The sequence below is a fragment of the Lampris incognitus genome, chromosome 13 (genome assembly GCF_029633865.1).
Source record: "Lampris incognitus isolate fLamInc1 chromosome 13, fLamInc1.hap2, whole genome shotgun sequence".
Classification (NCBI taxonomy): domain Eukaryota; kingdom Metazoa; phylum Chordata; class Actinopteri; order Lampriformes; family Lampridae; genus Lampris; species Lampris incognitus.
In genome coordinates, this window is record NC_079223.1 from 13,159,380 (window position 1) to 13,180,341 (window position 20,962).

General features: G+C 44.2%; 1 protein-coding gene across 1 annotated transcript in view; it reads left to right on the forward strand.

Moving 5' to 3' along the window:
- Window positions 1–20,962, forward strand: part of smap1 (small ArfGAP 1) — a 129,455-nt gene that overhangs the window by 86,746 nt on the left and 21,747 nt on the right. Inside the window, exons 7-8 of the mRNA XM_056292162.1 lie at window positions 2,880–2,958; window positions 17,117–17,244. Of these exons, the coding sequence (XP_056148137.1) occupies window positions 2,880–2,958; window positions 17,117–17,244 (207 nt within the window). The remainder of the gene's footprint in view (window positions 1–2,879; window positions 2,959–17,116; window positions 17,245–20,962) is intronic.

The following is a 20,962-nucleotide window of genomic DNA, read 5'->3' on the forward strand; positions in this document are numbered from 1 at the left end:
CCGAATATACCGGACCAAAGTCAGGCTGTCTAAAATTAAACCTGACAACCACCCTCTATGTGATAGATGCAAGCAGGCTCCAGCTACATTGATTCACATGTTTTGGCTCTGCCCAACATTATTAACTTTCTTGAAGTCAATTTTTAATTCTATTTCTGAAGCGGTAAAAACAACTATGGAACCTTAAAGTTCATCTAACTCCCAGAAAGATGCCCTGGCCTTCTCCACACTAATTGCCAAATGGTTGATTGTCATGAGCAGGAAGTCCACTCCACTACCTTTTCATATACACAGGATGAGCGATTTAATGAGTTACGTGCGTCTTGAAAAGATTAGATATACACGACAAAACAAGGCAGAGAAATTTCACTTTATTTGGAACCAATTTATTTCTCTGTTCTCAGTGCCAGCAAGCGCTTTCCTCCACTGATGCCCCAAGTCTAATTCACTTGGCTATCCCCATGAACCTAAATCTACCTCATACCAACATCCAGACATCACCCCCCTTTTCTTTTTTTTTTAGTTTTATTTATGGGTTTCCCCCCCCCCCCTGTTGTGAGAGTGTCTAACTCAGTCATTGCTGTCAGGGTAGTGGGGGTGTTACATGTTTGGTTTTTGTCAACTATTTTATTTTGTCTTCTCATTTACATGAAAATAATAATAAAACAGTTAGAAAAAATAGCCAGGCTTGGATGTTTTTTTTTTTTTCACGTGAAAAATCTTCCATCTTGCCACCCTACCCTATAAGCCCAGAATTATGAAGAATACAGGAGATTGTTGTCACATGTAGGGAGCAACCAGTACTTAGCAGAAATTCCTGCAGCTCCTTCAATGTTGGCGTAGGCCTCTTGGCAGCCTCCCTGACCAGTTTTTTCCTTGTCATCTCATTAATTTTGGAGGGACATCCTGTTCTTAGTAATGTCACTGTCTTGCCATGTTTTCTCCACTTGTTGATGGTTGTCTCCACTGTGTTCCATGGTATATCTAATGCCTTGGAAACTCTTTTGTACCCCTATCCTGATCAATGCCGTTCATGCTTTGGGAGCTCTTTGTGGACCATGGCTTTTGCAGTTGGATGCAACCAAGATGATGTCAGGAAAATCCTACAGGAACAGTGGAGCTTTATTTGGGGTTAATCACAGTCACTTGAATTGATGAGAGGTGTGTACTAACTGCTATTTAACATGGGTTTGAATGTGATTTAATTCTGAATACAGCCACATCCCCAATGATAAAAGGGTGTGCACACTTATGCAGCCAGGTTATTTTAAGTTTTGTATATTTATTTTTTTCCCTAAAAGGTTTCGGTTTGTTTTTCACTTTATTTTTATAGGTTGTAATTCCACATTGAAGGTGGAAAAAGTTCTGACATAATTTATCTTGGCTTCATTTTTTACATCACAAAAACCTGCCATTTTAACAGGGGTGTGTAGGATTTTTATATCCATTATATATATTCTGACGTGTGCACGTTGTGATGTGCACACTTAACGTGCACAGAGACAGAAGTGCGACAGGGCTTTTGCGAGGGAGAGCAATAGATGGTCAAAGGACAAAATACTTTCAATTCCTAATAATGGTATACATTTTGTAATAGTCTCACCTAAATCTCCGAACTGAGCACATTTCCATGTTTAAATCTGAAATCTAGTTTTATGTCTCAGTTACGTGATTCTGTTCGTGTTTCTGCATCCTGGAAATCATAGGGCCCCTATGCAATGAGCTTCTCATTCGGAGCTCTATATATAGACTGTATGGTCAGGTTGGCTGAGTTTTGATTTTGTCATAGAGGCAAAATGGGATTCAGTAAGCTTTCGTGGTCAGGTTTCACATATGTTTCAACGTTACTGCAAACCGTTTCCCTGAACAGGAACCTTAACCGTGTGACAAGACGGTTTTCCTGGTGTCTCTTTGTTCGTCTGGTGTGGTTTTGATGGGGGTCCAATGCGATGTCAGAAAACAAGGGAGGGTTTCAGTTTATTTCAGTTGTTATCGTTTAGACTGGCATCGCACCAGCTGAAGGCTTCATTTACCTGCTCCGGGTGGCGTTATCGATCGGCAGCATTCCTTCCAATTACAAACCTTCTCTTCGGCTGTAACCAGCTGTGAAAACCAATCAGAGCCACTTGTCACCCGGACATCACTCAAGTCTAACCTCCGTACACCCTGTCAAACAGCCAACTCACGAGAAATAAATAAATAAATGGAAACATCTAGAGACAACCTTGTCCGCTAGTTTGTCATCTAAGCCAATCCAGATCCTTCTAAATGGCGAGGCAAGGCAGTTTATGAATGGTGACATAGGATTTCCTTGTTTCTTGCTCCATCTCACGCTTTCTCTCACTCATGCACACACACACACACACACACACACACATATGCACACAAATAGAATAACTGAAAGATTGTGATCTCTTTACCATACCCCTGTTAAACAATGCACTGTGCACATGAAAACAGAGCAAAAGTGAAAATGTTTTCCTTGCTTGTGAACCTCAGTGAATGTCAAATCTCTGCTGTTCGCCTCAGCACGACGGCCAGCACGTTTTGGACAGGTTTCTGATTCTCTAATACTTTTTTTGTTGTGTTAGATTGAAATGACAGTGAATATAATGTGATGCATTGATCATCTGGTGAGGGCTATTGCGTTTGTTACCTTTGTTATATACTTCTAATGGCCTGTGTGTTAACCATTTCTCTCTCTCTCTCTCTCTCTCTCTCCCCCCCCCCACACACACATTGGGTTCTTGCTCTTTTTTTATTGCTATTGCTTCTACTCTTCCTTCCTCTACCTTGCTCTCCCTTTCCTCTCTCCCTACCTCTCCCCCTTTTGCGCTCTTCATCCCCCCCCTCTTCTTTTTGCTCTCTCCTCATCCAAGAAGAGGGAAGACCTCCAGTCTGATCCCAGAGCCAGTCCTGCAAAGAGCGCCGAGCCATCTGTGGACCTACTGGGCCTGGGTAAGAATGAGGAAGGAGATAAGATGATCATCATCATTTCTCCTCTTAGACCTTCATCCTGCCCTGGTTAACGTTAGTCTCTGTTCGGGAGCCAAAATACCGTAAAAAGAAAATGTGTTGGACTCGATCTCATTTAAACCCCACGTAGATCCCTGATGTTCCTTAATTATCCTTAACATGCCTGTCTTCCATCTTCGCCCCTGGCTGGAGTCGGTAAATGCTCATTTAACGCACCAGGACCACCGTTCTGTCACAAAGTTACGCGATGTCGGCAAGTTGAATGGATGCCAATGATTTTGTCCCTTCAAAGCGAATGCATGATGCGGTCTCGTTTTATGTTGAATTTATCACTGGGGCAAGCAGTTTTACCATCTTGGGGAAAAACCAGCATGTTTTTCAGCTCAGAGAAAGGAATTAAGGGTTTACTGCCTCTTTAGAAATTATTTATTGCAGCATTTCCACCTCACAGAAGCCAAATAACACCCAAGAGACGGGAAAGACGACATGGTACCATACAATTTAATTTATCCCTCTGCAGGGCGATTCCATTTACGGCTGCAGGTCATGCACAACAAATCAGACAGGAACCAGACTGGCATTAAAAGTTAAACAGTGAAAGAGAGGACCGGCGTTCTGCAATGCTGAAAAGTCAGGGTTTGAACCTGTGTCGTTCTCCATACGTGGCGCATGTACATCAGGGAATTGTAATAAAAAAATGGAAGCCACTTCTACTGCGCCACCAATTCATTTCTATTGGAATCACACGTTGCTGTGCTGAAGTACTGTTTGCGCTATCTGGCGGCCAACCTTTTGAATCGCTGCATTTTTAGGGTCAAAAATGGATTATGGGTAAAAAATCAAAATAAGATTTGGAGTTGTTGCGAGAATATGTCCGTTTCATCATCGCTATCTTCTGTTATTCATGATGCTTAATTCATGCAGCAAACCTAATTATAATTCGCCCTTGAATATGCCAAAAATTCTGTATTTCTGTGAAAATAACCCAGCTAATGAGCTCATGGAAAATAATAAAGCTCAAGTAACATCATATCTAAAAATCAGTTCAGTTTGGTTGATCTGGTTACTGACGAAAAATAATGGACCACATTAATATCACAAGTATTACATAGACCATGAGTTGAAAGTGGATTTCATTAAGACAGACATTGCAGCATAAATATTAAAACATCCGTTAACACAAAATGAAATGATACTGAAGCTTTTTTATCACAAAATGGAATGATACTGAAGCTTTCTCACTCCACGCCGCAGCTGAAATAAACTTATTTTTCCTTAAACACTCCCTGGTTTTTGTCATATCTTGGTTCACCGTGTCATTCAAGTCGTCACATTGCTTTTTTTCCTGTCGCGGACTATGACCACAATATTATGAATGTCCTCGTTATCAATTTAGGGGCACCACCTATGACCTCCATAGGAAATTTAGATAAGCCAAATTAATCAGTTTCAGATCTGAAGTTGTTAATTCTGGATTGCAGGTATTTCTGTCTTTGTTTTTTTTTAGAGAAACACACAGACATGGACTTTGAATAATAGAGACATGTATTAGTGTCTTAAATGTCTAACAACAATAGATTAATAACAATAACAATAGATAAAACTGGCAGAGTGGAGATTGTCACTTAGTTTGGCGATGGCATAAAAGGGTATGTGATTTTCAGATCTACCAGAGAAGACGCTATGAATTGATTAAAATCTTTCTGAGGTTTAAAATTGAGATCTTAGATAACTATTTGACATCAACTCTATTCAAATACAGTTGATATGACGCGAGCCTACTTTAGATGAAGCGTCGCTGTAGAGATGATTTGGTCCGATGGAGGCCGCCGTAGTCGGCGATGCAGGCTTACTGCCGACGTCCATGCTGAAGTGAACCCACAAGTGAGTCGAGGTTGCCTGGCAACGATGTTGCGCATCGGCCGGTTCTGCATTAATGGTTGTATGTAGTGTTCCCTGGGCAACTGCCTGGGTCCCTTAGCAATAATCAGATGCTGGTAGGCATGTCCAGTGGTGTCCTTGGTAACAGTCCAGAGTTAGTAGGCAATGGGATCTTTGCTCCGTTGGTCCGTTTGAGCAATACTTGGATAGTAGTCCACTACACTGACTTGATCTGACTTGGTAAATATAATCTGAAAGTAATTTTGTTGGCCAGATGATAAAACTTTCAAAATTATCACACGCGAGGCTTTCCTTGTTATCAAAATTGAAAAAAAAATAGCAAACCTGGCTAACTCAGTTGAGAGGCGATATGGAACTGAGCCTTGTTTCCAAAAGATGTAAATAATATTAAAGGTGCGTTGAGCATAACTTCGTGAAATAAAGGGGGGGAAAACACACAAAAATACTAAGTATAAAAAGAAGTGGGGGGGGGACTTGGGAAAAAGACTTTGGAGAAAAAATTTGTCAAAAGACTTAAAGAAAAAAAAATACTTGGGAAAACCCGAACAAAGAAGCAGACCTGGCTATTTATCCTTCCCTTGCTCTTGGCATTCAACAGGCGGCATAGATGGTTTTTGCGCCGGGCATCATGATCTGCCTCCTTATTGGTATTCATTCAGGATTTTAGGAGAGCGGAGTATTCAGACCATACGCGCTGAAACACCATGGTCAGTCGATAGTGATTTTAAACATGGGAAGTATGTTGCATGAGAACATATGATTAAACAGCAATCGTTCTATTACATTAAATACTTATCCAAAATAATATCTTCTAAAATGTCCAGCAAGATGAGTTTCTATAGCTACTATCAGTAGATGAACAGAAGTTTAATAACCACTCATTGATTGCCATATGAGAAAAACACCATCTTATACGAGAAGATTAACCAAATAACATCAATAAAATAAAATGAAAGGAAATAATGAAATCAAATCAGAAAGACATACATTTTAGAGTTTATACTCCTGTCTGTGCCCTGACTGAGGCATGGCAAGACGAACTGGAGTTGGTCCCCGGGCGCTGCACGGCGGCTGCCCACTGCTCCTGGCTACACAGCTAGGATGGGTTACATGCAGAGAAAACAATTCCTCGCAGGGATTAATAAAGTATATCAAAATTAAAACAATAAAATACGGATAACAGCATATCGTCTGACCCGAGAGACCTAGCCACCTACTCCCATCTTCACCAGTGATGAGAGATGAGAAAGTTCTCTCCTCTTCTGTGGAAAAGAGTTCTCGTCTTGTGTGGAGGTCGGATTAACTCTCCTTCCTGCGATCAACGGTGAAGATAAACTGGAAAGGTCATTAAGGGTTCTCGTGTCCTGCTATAAATTGGATCATCACGTCAAAAACATGATTCCTTTGCAAGGTCCTGTGGTCTGGTTGATGTAAATTTGGCACCCTGATGTGGGTTGGGTCGAAGGCCACTTGTAATCTCAGTTAGTACCTGAAAAGACTTTGCTTATTTATCGCTGCTGAAATTGCAAAGGGGGGAAGAGAGGGGGGAGACAAAAGGGGTTCTCGCTACATGCCCTGCTGTGGGGGGGGGGGGGTGGACACCATCTCCCCTGTTGGCAGTTTTCATTTAGGTACTCCTCTGGAAATGGTTGATCCCTTTGATGTACATGGTGTTAGTGCCTCCGCGGCCCACTCAGACACTTACGGGAGGACCTTTCTACTAAAGCTTTGTGGCTCTTAGTCCATTCATTTTTTTTTTTTTTTACTGCCTGCTAGATAAATTGGGGGGGGGGGGGGGGCTCATTTTTGTTTCAGCCTCTGCAGTTTCAATTTGCGATGTGTACATAGGCCTGTGTATTTCCGCTGTAACATGGCACAGTATTAGAATGGAGACGAGGGCCAAAAATGCCTGCAGATACGACGATGATGAAAAATTCCCTACGGCGGCGTGGGGGAGTGAGAGCGGGTCTGGCCTGTCATAAATAACCAACGCCTCACCGAGAAGCCCCGTCCGTCTGGTGGGTGAGATTTCACACCTAATCAATAAGTCACATAATGCGGCGCGACGGCCTGGGGCACTCACACACCCCTTCCTCTCTGCTTGCGTACGTCACTGTCTGTCTGTCTCTCTGTCTGCCTGTCTCACTGTCTCTGTCACCTTCGCACTGTATTTGTGTAGGTGCTGTTGATATTGCGGTGCCAGTTGAGGGTAGTGTTGTAAGACCTATCAAACAGTGTGATGGAGCTAGTGGAACAGGTTGCTCACTACTTGTGTGATTAAAAGTGATGGGAAGAGAATCAACAACTGCTTCCACTTCTGTCAGAATCGTTTTGATTTCTTCATACCTCAAGAAGCTTTTCTAATCACTTTGCACAGGCAAGTCTTCACTCACCTCACCAGTCTCCCACATGCCACCCCACCAAGTTTTAATCCAAAAAATTCCTTTTTTTGGGGGGGGGGGTGTTCCCCCTTTTTCTCCCCAGTTGTATCCGGCTAATTACCCCACTCTTCCAAACCATTCCGGTCGCTGCTCCACCCCCCCTGCCGATCTGGGGAGTTCTGCAGACTACCACATGCCTCCTCCGATACATGTGGAGTTGCCAGCCGCTTTCACCTGACAGTGGGGAGTTTAACCAGGGGGGGGCGTAGCGTGTGGGAGGATCACGCTGTTCCCCCCAGTTCCCCCTCTCTCCCAAACAGGTGCCCCGACAGACCAGAGGAGGTCCTAGTGCAGCGACCAGGACACATACCCACATCCGGCTTCCCACCTGCAGACACGGCAAATTGTGTCCGTAGGGACGCCCGACCAAGCCAGAGGTAACGCAGGGATTCGAACCGGCAATCCCCATGTTGGTAGGCAACGAAATAGACTGCTACGCTACCCGGACACCCCAAAGAATTCCTTTTTAATTGAACTTTCAACATTTGCCAAATTTGTAATTTCTACAACAGACAGGTTTTCCTTTTCAACTTCATCCTTTTCATGTGGTCCGAGTTCATTTTTACAGTAGTTAATGTCTCTTTGTTTGAGCCACATTGAACCTGTCCACAGCATTGAATTTTTTCTTAACTGTTTGCCACTTATGCCCCTTGTTGCAACATCTGCAGGATTTTCACTTCTGCTACAGTGGTGCCACTGTGCAGGTTCAGTTCGGCACAGTATCTCTGACTGTTTTCCACAAGAGGTTTCCACGTTTGGCATAAGTCTAAGTCTTACTCCGATAAGATCACCTTGCAGTTCAAGTCTGGGTAACTTAACCTTTGTAAGGGGCACTGCTCTGGTTTTGGATGTTATAAGAGTTACTATGCACTCAGCATTTTTGGAATGACTCGTAGATACGCGGCTGTCTCGTACCCACTCTTGCACCTCTTTCTCCACTTATACATTCTGATCCATGAACGCTGCATGATAACATCTGGATATATTTATATTTTTTATATTTCTGATGCTAGGCAATTCTGTGCACCGCTGATGCCATAGATTTGAAAGGTCCCTGGGTTGCCCCATTCAATTCCACGCTCCCACATTTGTTGGAAAAGACATTTCGTTCTGATGTTAAAGGGAGAAAGAAATCCAGTTGGATCAACTATATGTGCAGCAGTATGTAACATGCCCCTTTTTGGTGTTCCCTTTGTTTTCCAAAAAGTCCATTAAGTTGTTCAGATTAAAGGCGGTCATCCTGCTCCATTCTCCACGTCAGTCCAAGAAATTTTAACAGAGATTTCCCTTCTAACATTTCCACTTCCTGTTTGTTCCATGTTTTCATTCCATGGGTTTTTCAGCTCTCCAGAATTTGTTCCATTTACATCGAGTCATACCTCCATCTTGCAGGACAACTTTGGCTTGCGTGGATAAGCTGGCAGCTGCCTGTACACTAGGCGCACTACAGATCAGGTCATCTACATACAAACACAACAAGTATCGATGTCGCAGTAGGACACTGCTCTCGGTATTTCTTCAAGTCTAATGCCTGATGATTTGATGTCTAATGGTTAGAGCCAAAAGAAAAGGACTGGGGAGTGCTCCAAATGGAACTATGGTTATGCTCATGATGTGCGTATTGACTTCTTCATGGGGTTTAGGAAAGTCATTATCCAGAGAAATTTTAATACATCCCTGTCGTGCTCTCGAAGAGAAATCTGCTAAAAGGCTTTTGTTGTAACAGCAATAAATGCCACTCTTGTGATGTCTGAACTTCAGCTGTGTGCTGAGTAACTTGGGATTCATATTAGGGCCTGTCATTAAGTAGTCATTTAACAATAGACAATCCGTAATATGTGAAGAAGTGTCAAACACTGCTCTTGAGTTTAGTGGTTAAATGTTCATTAATGACTGTTCTGTGTGGGCGATAATAAATGGGGTTGTCTGTTACAACATTTTCGACATGTTCCACTATGCCCTGACTGACATAATCTTGAATAACTTCCCTGTATTGTTCGAAAAGTGGCACATTAGTTTTGAACTTCTTAATGAGCTGATCAAAACCTCTATTGGCTACATCATAACTGGAAGACAAGTCATTGTTTTAATTTTTCCATGGTAAGCTCACCTCATATCTTCCTCCTTTGAACTGGGCAGACTTTTAAAAAAAAACTGCCGTACCTCCTCGTCACTTCTCTTTGATTCTCGTTACATTGCAATCCCGATGGATTCAGTCTCCCAGAAGGAGTTCCAACATCTGTGGATTCTGTTTCTGGGATTACATTAAGCATGGATCCAGTTCCTTGGACGAGCCATCCAAATTTACTGTCTAACGCAACCAGTGATCCAGAGAGGCGCTCTAATTCTCCAGACACAATTTCCCAGTAACGATCAGCTCCAATTAATACTCCCAGTTCCTGCATCTCCATCCCACTTGCTGCAGTGTCAGCCAGTTGCCTACCTTTTCGCTCCAGTTCTCTGCCTAATTCTTCTCCTGCTACCCTCATGATAGAAGTACTCAGCTGAGGTGTTTCTAGAACATCTAGATCTACACTTTGGCCATTTTTAATATTACTCATACTACAGCATAGTATGTGACCTCATCAATGTTGAGAGAGAAAGGGAAACTTCTTATTTCCTCTAGGACTTTGTCTTGGATAGTCTTCTTCACACCATGGGTGAGCTTGTATGAAGCAGATGTTCTGTCCACTGAGAGTTCAGCAATATTTACATAATGCTTTGGGTATTTTCCCCATTGGAAGTAATCTTATTCACCGTTATGTCCGGTCATTAATTCAAATTGGTAGATCTGTTTAAATTCAGTCCATATCTATTTATGTCATTATCTAAGTTAATAACCAGCTGTTTGAAACATTGTAAAAAAGAAAAGAAGAGTTGACTGAAAAGAGGTGATACAAAATCAGAAAACACATACTTTATCCTGTGCAGCATGGTTGCATAGAGGAGGAATTGAGCTGTGGTGCTCTGGGTTGTTGCGTGGAGCCGCAACAATGACATTATCTGCTGATGCTATCTAAATGCACATGTTCTGTTGTTGGATTGTCCACACTTTCATGCTCCATTTGTTTCTGGAGTGTAATTTTCCCACTTGTGCCCTAGTTAATTGGGTGGTTGCGTATGTTGCAAATCGCCTAGCCTGGTTCCCTAATTTTGCTGAAGCAATTCGGTGAAAATGTGGTTCCTTAAACTTGAACAGTCTCTTGCAACCAGCTCCATTTAAACCTATTCTCGACACCCCCACCCAATCAATAGATTTTATCTCGGTTGTTTAGTGCTAGCCCGGCCATGAGTCCGTGTATGCTGGAAATCAAGAATAATGGAAATTATCTTTAAAATGTAAGAATAGTCAATTCCTTTCATTGGGTCTGACAGAGAAAAGTAGGAGGATAGTGCTATAATTACATAAATTACATAAAGTAATCAATATCCAAATAGTTTTCCATTTCCCAAGTGAGTAATTTTAATGCTGAACTGTGAAGTTTTTTAACATTTGCTTTGGAAAAACCAAGTTCATTGTTGACTAAGGCTGGGTGGGGGCTGAATCCTGCTATGGTTGCATGTTCCCAGTGCACTCTTAACTTATCTCGTGACTTGTTGGCAGAATTGACATGATTAACAGTCGACACTTCAATGATAAATAAGCTGCTGAGATGATGATGATTATGTTTACATCCAGTTTGTGTGATTATTTGTGTGGCTATCCGCTTTGCACAAGGCAGAAAACTGGAGCGGAGGGCGGGAAGCACGAACACCGAACAGCATGGCTACTGGTCCAGGTCTGCACTGCCACCGTACAAGACAGCCTTAGCCCGACTATCAAATAAAGCCATGTAAACATGATTAATTGGGGAAATCACATTACTACAAACCATGTAAATGCTTGAATCAAGCTATTACTAAATCTGGTTATTCACAGTAATCACTCTGTTGTGTGCAGGCATTCCTAACAGGAAGTTTGGTCATAGGTAAATTCATCACCAAATCCTTTCTGCCGAACCCATTGTGTAGCAGTTGGATTGCATTATCATAATTGGCTTCAGTCGGTGGTAATGCTGCAGCAAGGTTGGCGGCTGCACTCGTGATATATGACCTCAGATAGCTGAACTTGTCTGTTTTTGTCAAGTTGGGATTTTTGTGCACAGCCGTCTCAAACTGTCACCGGCTGATATGCCCTGCATATTTTTGCAGTTTCACATTATAATGCATGGAGCCTGTTTCTTTTTTCTTTTTTGGGGGGGGGGGATTTCCCCCCCCCTCCTTTTTCTCCCCAATTGTAAATGGCCAATTAATCCGCTCTTCCGAGCCATCCCAGTCACCGCTCCATCCCTGCTGCCGAGCCGGGGAGGGCTGCAGACTACCACATGCCTCCTCCGATACGCGTGGAGTCACCAGCCGCTTCTTTTCACCTGACGGTGAGGAGTTTCACCAGGGGGGACGTAGCGTGTGGGCCGTGGGAGGATCATGCTATCCCCCCCCCAGTCCCCTGCCCCAGTCAAGCGCAACGACCGGCCAGAGGAGGCGCTAGTGCAGCGACCAGGACACATACCCACATCCAGCTTCTCACCCACAGACACAGCCAATTGTGTCTGTAGGGACGCCCGACTAAATGGATTCTGATTCAAAAGATGTTGAGGCTGCATCTCGCTGTGCTTTTCTAAGCACTCTTCTTATTTTGGTCTTCCTCAGTGTTACGTGTTCCTTGTACTTAAAAAACCCTTGCCACTGCATCTTCTAAGTCCTCCGTCTTTGTTTCTTCTTCAATTACCCCATCTATTTTATGCAAATATCCCTCTTTTATCAATAGTTCCATCAACCCCTGAAGAACGTCAGTATCATCTGCTGATTTTCCAAGCAGTTTTGTTATAGAGGAGCAGATTGAAGATCTCTTTTTTACAGGTGGTCTATTTCAGCCATTGTTTGTCTTTTCCTTCCTAGCGTTAATCTTGCAAACCTGTAGTTTTCAGCTCTCCATTTCTTCCTTTCCCGGGTTTCGGCACCAACTTCTGCAAGACTGCTTTGGTTCAGTAAAGACAGAAACAGGATTACTCTTCAGGGTTCATTTATTCCCTTCACAACGACAACACCAAAATACTACATGGTAAATACACCCCCCCCCCCCAGATAACCACTTCATTGATAACTGGTGTGTATGTGGGACATGACGTCACTGTGGTGGTGCGCTTGTTTTACGCACCTTGATAGTTGTAACGACTGCTTGCTGTCCCTCGCTCACCCCCCTCTCTCTTTGTCTCTCACACTCTCTCACCCCTACCATGGTGTCACGACACAGTGTGAATTAACATGGGTTTCCAAGTAAAGCAGTCCTTGAAAAGCCCATTCCCCACCTCCACCCACCCCCCTCCCCTCCCCATTCTGTAGCAGCAGTAGTCAAGGCAGATTTGACGGATATTTGGATATTTCTATGTGGTAAAAATCACATTTTAAATGTAATGCTGCGGCAGGAAGATCAGGTTCAGTTCTGACGTCTTTTAAAATGGACCTTTGACCCCAGTGTCAGCTCGACTACAAGTAGAAACCTGGCTCACTGAAAGCACTAAGAAGCTGGGCAGGGTGTGTGTGTGTGTGTGTGTGTGTGTGTGATTTAAACACACACACATAAACCATAGCTATGTTTCTATGGCACGGCCAGTTGAATGCTTAAGAATTAGATCAGTCCTGTAGTAAAGGACTGCGGAGCATGGCATCTCAACAGGAAGGACGATGATGAGGGCGTCTTATCCGACCACAGCTTATTGCCATGGGAACTGCTGTGTGTGCTTGTGTGTGTGTCTGTTCTCGTTCAGCTATTTTAGTGAGGACCAGAAGGGTGAGGACATTTTGGCCGTTCCTCACCTCCTCAAGGGTCTATTTTGGGGTTTGGGTTCGGGATTAAAGATCCCATGAAATGCCATTAAGAGCCCCGTGTACCGCCGCGATTTGATGTTTAACTGAACGAAGCAGAACAGTCGGGTGGGTTGAGTGAGGGGGGTGGGGGGGGAGACTGATTTGACGGACAGCCAATCACAGCGGGGCATTTTTAGAAGGATGTGGAAATTGCTAAGCTATTGGCTAGTTTGTGTGGCGGTAGAGGATCAGTTTTCTTATCTCAGTCTCACTCCCATTTATTCAGTCGGACATTTTTATTAGTGTATGTCCACAAGTGCACGTTGTGACATACTTTAAACACATAAAACAAAAGGTTTTTGTGTGAATTTCTGGAACATAGTGTCGAATATATATGAATTAAGTTGAGATAAAAAAAAGCTATTGGAAAAAGTAGAGAAAACTGTGATGGTGTGTGTGTGTGTGTGTGTGTCTGTGTGTGTGTGTCTGTGTGAGAGTTTGTGTGTGTGTTTTGCACGGGTGGGGGCTAGGACAGGAATGGGGACATGAATCCTTATTTCTCTCCATCTCTGTTCTTCTCCTTTAATCTGTCACACTCTATCTAGCCAACACCCGCCAATCTTGGCTCTCAAGTCTCTGGGTGAATGTTGTTCTGTCACTTCCTGTCGTTCTCGCTCTCACTATCTCTCTCTCGCTCTCACTATCTCTCTCTCGCTCTCACTATCTCTCTCTCTCTCTCTCTCTCTCCTGAGTAAATGCTTTTCATTGCTGTCTGTCTAAAGGAGTTCAGTCCTGTTCACACTTTAAAGGGCTAAATTATGGATGTTTCATCATTGTGGTTATATAAATGACCTCTGATGCACCTTCTCTCTCTCTGTCTCTCACACTCCCCCCCTCTCCCTCTGTCAGCCTCACATGCTCTCCATCCCTTTCCTGCTTTTTCTTTCACTCGCAGCTCCTTTCCCCCGTCCCTCTCTCTCCTCCCGTCTCGGAGCGGTACATTGTGTACTCAGGGTCTCACCACTGCTCGCTACAGAGAGCTAACAGCATGGGAACGCATGCGATGAAAGGATTTTCGCTGGCCAAAACACACTCTCTCCGTATCACAGCTCTCTCTCCAGGCGCAGTTGTTTCTAATGCCGATGATGCATCAAGATAGATGTAGGAAAAAATACATTTCAGTACAAGCTTGTTTTGTGCGTCACACACTCATCAGCTTCCAGTGTTGTACTGAAATGTATTAAAGTTTCCCCCCCCCCCCTACATCTGTCTTAATGTTCCACTCCTCATTTGTTGAGCGCTTTAATTAACACCACTGATGGTTTCCGGAAGAAAAAAACCCCGCTATATATATATATATATATATATATATATATATATATATATATATATATATTACAGATAGAGGAAAATGGAAGTGAAGAAAGGCTTCCTACAGTGTGTGTAACAAAGATTTCCTTTGTCTACATAGCATCTGTCTCTCCATCAAATATGGCTCCCCTCGGGGCGCCCGGGGTAGCGTAGCGGTCTATTCTGTTGCCTACCAACATGGAGATCGCTGGTTGGAATCCCCGTGTTACCTCCGGCTTGGTCGGGCGTCCCTACAGACACAACTAGCCGTGTCTGCGAGTGGGGAGCCGGATGTGGGTATGTGTGCGGGTCGCTGCACTAGCGCCTCGTCTGGTCAGTCGGGGCGCCTGTTCAGGGGGGAGGGGCAACTGGGAGGAATTGCGTGATCCTCCCACGCGCTACGTCCCCCTGGTGAAACTCCTCTTTGTCAGGTGAAGAGAAGCAGCTGGCGACTCCACATGTATCTGAGGAGGCATGTGGTAGTCTGCAGCCCTCCCCAAATCAGCAGAGGGGGTGCAGCAGCAACTGGGATGGCTCGGAGAGTGGAGTGATTGGCCGGATGCAATTGGGGAGAAATCCACAAAAAAAAAAAAGCCTCCACTCTGATGGCCAAACAAAAAGGGGTTTTCAACACTGTCTAAAAGTTGTCTTAAAGCTGTCATAATGCTCTTCAGACACAACTAGTAATATGTAATGGGCCTCATGCAATGACCGCTCATACACACACCATTTTTTTTCTCCCCAAATGAATTTGGCCAATTCCCCCACTCTTCCAAACCGTGCCGATTGCTGCCGATCCGGGAAGGGTTGCACACTACCACAAGCTTCCTCCGATAGATGTGGACTCGCCAGCCGCTTCTTTTCACCTGACAGTGAGGAGTTTCGCAAGGGGACATATCACATAGGAAGGTCACGCTATTCTCCCCAGTTCCCCCTCCCCCGAACAGACACCCTGACCATCCAGAGGAGGCACTAGTGCAGCGACACGGGCATACCTAAATCCGGCTTCCCACCCGCAGACACAGCCAATTGTGTCTGTAGGGGCACCCGACCAAGCCGGAAGTAACGCGGGGATTCGAACCAGCGATCTCCGTGTTGGTAGGCAACGGAATAGACCACCAAGTCACCCAGACACCCCCTAAAAGGTGTCTTAAAGCTGTCATAACACTTTTCCGACACAACTAATAATATATATTGGACCTCATGCAACGACTGTTCCTACACACATCTGTGCACAAATGTGAGTTTGAAGTGTGTAAGAAATGTTGTGGTATGACTGCCCCATTTCTTTTTTTTTTCACACATTTTTTTATTGAAATTTTGCAATCAAAATATTGTATATGCATATATGGAGTCAATGTTAATATTTACATAGAAAGAAAAAAAAAACCCAGAAAAAACAGCAACCGAAATTCAACATAAAAAACAAACAAACAAACATACAGCCTGGCTGCCTAGCCAGTTAGCAAAAACACAACTTGGACACTCAAGGCAAATAAGCAATATTATAACATTCAATTATATATTATACAGAAAAAAATGTAATGGTAAAAAAAAATAGTTAAGGGATGCACCCACATCACCACACATGTAAATAGAGAACCCCAAGTTTATGGGTTGTCAAGTGACCGCAGTTCAATTTTAAAGAAAGGACCCCGTGTTTTATGAAATCTGGTTGTTGAAGCCTTTGTGACACATCTTATTTTCTCCATCTTAATAAAATACAAGATGTCCCTGAGCCACGTAGAGTGAGACGGAGGAGTGGGGGATTTCCAGCGTAGTAAAACGTGGCGTCTGGCCAGAAGGGTTTTGAAAGCGACCAGGTCTGCTTCATGTGACGGTAACGGCAGATCAGCAGGGGAGACACCAGAGCAAGCTGACTGCCCCATCTCTCTCAGTTTGGATTTTTCGGTACGATCAAGATTTAAGATGTGACGGTAACTCATTTCAGTGCTACACGGCGGACAAAACCCAGATGAGAACTGCTCGAAACGGTCAAGTTTGAGGCGGCCATAGAGCCGGGACGCAACCACTCATTCATGCAACTTAGCCAACAGATGGGACGTTTGTTAACAGTTAATGAACAATATCTGATCTAAACCATCATTCAGCAGTTACAGGACACTACATCCATGTTAATCCAAACTATGTAGTTGTTTTAAATGAACTTTTAATCAGATGCCAAAAACTGTGAGAAGTGGGAAGCTTGTAACACGCAAACTGGAACATCTTAAACTGGCTGTAATGGAGCAAGGGCAAGATGAAGAGTGGAAATAATGTTATTCAGTGCTGCAAACTGGAAGTCACCTTGTCTGGGAATCTCTTTAAAATGTTTGAATGACTACAAGAATCTCAACTGGAGATAACACTGCATATATTACAGTATGTGATTGTAATCTTCGAAATACTGTTTACTAGAAATGCATGTTTCCAATGAATAATTGAAACGAAGGTCCATTTTAGATACTTGCTATCGCATGTCCCTCATCTTTCTCTTATTCTGTGCCTTGATGCTGTATCCATCTTTTGGTCTGCTTCATCCATTCCTTCTTTTCTCAATTTGTTTCTTTCCGTTTGATTTGTGTCTGCCCGTCTTCCAGATACTCCTGAGAGCGGAGCGGCCACCGGCTGTCCCGGCGATGCAGCACCGATCAGCGATGACCTAGACATCTTTGGACCGATGGTGTCCAACCCGCTCCCCGCATCCAACAACAAGCCGCTCACTCAGGTACCTGAGGCATTTCAGCTTGATCTGGAAAAGATTGATGGGCACATGTTCACACGAGCAATATTTCTTCATCTTTCAAAACACACGCAAAAAAAAAACCCCACACGCAAAAACATCAACCCCCCCAAAAAAAGAGACTTTCATCATCATCACAAAAAGCAGGTTGTTTAGAAACAAGGGTACACACCGAGTCGCCATCAGAGAACAGACAGTAATCTCCAAGCTGCTGTCTGTCTCTCCCCTCCTCCGTCAACCTGAATTACCCAATTTCCCACGAGAGAGCGGGTGATAGAGTAGAGCCCTGCATGGGCCAGAATCTCCATCCCTAGCCCAGCCCTGGCCTGTACTGTTCAAGCCCCAGCCCTACATAGTCTGCAGTTTTTCAGCCCGAGCCCTACCCCAGACCAACACCAATATCATTTTAAGCACTCTCTGACGTGTGTTCTCTCTGGTACACGTAAACACACACACACGTGCTACAAAGAGGTCTATTCTAGGCCTCAAACATAGCCACGGTTGACACTGACAATCATGCCCTCAAATGTTATTACCAACTGTCCAGTACAGAGCTGCATAGGCATGTAGTAGAAGCTATAGCCGAGCTACGTGATCCAGCAGCAAATAAGTAAATAAAGATTTACGGCCTACCTTTCTCTGATGGTGAGTAACTTTACAGAAACCGAAGAATGATGTTTCAAAGAGCTCTTCGACAGCTGGCTTACGTTTATTCAGAAAAGGGATATCGAATCCGTTGAATTATTTGCACTTACGGTGGTCATCATTCACCGTTTATTCACAATCGTTGTGAAGAAAAAGAACTGCACCCACCATTGAAGGCTTCAGAGACGTCCCCCTCTCCTCCAGCATCCTCCCTGCTGTGCTGAAAATGCTGCTGCTTGCTGGTGTGCTCAGCACACGATGAGCGAGTCTCGACAACAAAGGACTGGTCTTGTCATGGTGACTACACCAGCCCAGCAATCTCAATCATCATATTTGTCACAGCGGAAGCAGCAATTGAGGACCCAAATGCCGGTATCCCTGCAAGTGAAACAAAAGGTTTACTGGCCAGAAACATAAGAGTATCGGGAACACAGATGGCGGTTATGTGATGAGAACATTGGGAACACAGATGGCGGTTACATGATGAGAACATTGGGAACACAGATGACGGTTATGTGATGAGAACATCGGGAACACAGATGACGGTTACATGATGAGAACATCGGGAACACGGATGACGTTTACATGATGAGAACATCAGGAACACAGATGACGGTTATGTGATGAGAACATCGGGAACACGGATGACGTTTACATGATGAGAACATCGGGAACACAGATGACGGTTACATGATGAGAACATCGGGAACACAGATGACGGTTACATGATGAGAACATCAGGAACACAGATGACGGTTATGTGATGAGAACATCAGGAACACAGATGACGGTTATGTGATGAGAACATCAGGAACACAGATGACGGTTACATGATGAGAACATCGGGAACACAGATGACGGTTACATGATGAGAACATCGGGAACACAGATGACGGTTACATGATGAGAACATCAGGAACACAGATGACGGTTATGTGATGAGAACATCGGGAACACGGATGACGTTTACATGATGAGAACATCGGGGACACGGATGACGGTTACATGATGAGAACATCGGGAACACAGATGACGGTTACATGATGAGAACATTGGGAACACAGATGACGGTTACGTGATGAGAACATCGGGAACACAGATGACGGTTACATGATGAGAACATTGGGAACACAGATGACGGTTACGTGATGAGAACATCGGGAACACAGATGACGTTTACATGATGAGAACATCGGGGACACAGATGACGGTTACGTGATGAGAACATCGGGGACACAGATGACGGTTACGTGATGAGAACATCGGGAACACAGATGACGGTTACATGATGAGAACATTGGGAACACAGATGACGGTTACGTGATGAGAACGTCGGGAACACAGATGACGGTTACATGATGAGAACATCAGGAACACAGATGACGGTTACATGATGAGAACATTGGGAACACAGATGGCGGTTACGTGATGAGAACATCGGGAACACAGATGACGGTTACATGATGAGAACATCGGGAACACAGATGACGGTTACATGATGAGAACATCGGGGACACAGATGACGGTTACGTGATGAGAACATCGGGGACACAGATGACGGTTACGTGATGAGAACATTGGGAACACAGATGACGGTTACATGATGAGAACATTGGGAACACAGATGACGGTAACGTGATGAGAACGTCGGGAACACAGATGACGGTTACATGATGAGAACATCGGGAACACAGAGGACGATTACATGATGAGAACGTCGGGAACAGATGACGGTTACATGATGAGAACGTCGGGAACAGATGACGGTACATGATGAGAACATCGGGAACACAGGACGATTACATGATGAGAACGTCGGGAACAGATGACGGTTACATGATGAGAACGTCGGGAACACAGATGACGGTTACGTGATGAGAACGTCGGGAACACAGATGACGGTTACATGATGAGAACATCGGGAACACAGATGACGGTTACGTGATGAGAACATCGGGAACACAGATTACAGTTACATGATGAGAACATCAGGAACACAGATGACGGTTACATGATGAGAACATCGGGAACACAGATGGCGGTTACATGATGAGAACATCGGGAACACAGATGGCGGTTACGTGATGAGAACATCAGGAACACAGATGACGGTTACGTGATGAGAACATCGGGAACACAGATGACGGTTACGTGATGAGAACGTCGGGAACACAGATGACGGTTACATGATGAGAACGTCGGGAACAGATGACGGTTACATGATGAGAACATCGGGAACACAGGACGATTACATGATGAGAACGTCGGGAACAGATGACGGTTACATGATGAGAACGTCGGGAACAGATGACGGTTACATGATGAGAACGTCGGGAACAGATGACGGTTACATGATGAGAACATCGGGAACACAGGACGATTACATGATGAGAACGTCGGGAACAGATGACGGTTACATGATGAGAACGTCGGGAACACAGATGACGGTTACGTGATGAGAACGTCGGGAACACAGATGACGGTTACATGATGAGAACATCGGGAACACAGATGACGGTTACGTGATGAGAACATCAGGAACACAGATGACGGTTACGTGATGAGAACATCGGGAACACAGATGACGGTTACATGATGAGAACATCAGGAACACAGATGACGGTTACGTGATGAGAACATCGGGAACACAGATGGCGGTTACGTGATGAGAACATCGGGAACACAGATGGCGGTTACGTGATGAGAACATCAGGAACACAGATGACGGTTACGTGATGAGAACATCGGGAACACAGATGGCGGTTACGTGATGAGAACATCGGGAACACAGATGACGGTTACGTGATGAGAACATCGGGAACACAGATGGCGGTTACGTGATGAGAACATCGGGAACACAGATGACGGTTACGTGATGAGAACATCGGGAACACAGATGGCGGTTACGTGATGAGAACATCGGGAACACAGATGACGGTTACATGATGAGAACATCGGGAACACAGATGACGGTTACATGATGAGAACATCGGGAACACAGATGGCGGTTACATGATGAGAAAATCGGGAACACAGATGACGGTTACGTGATGAGAAC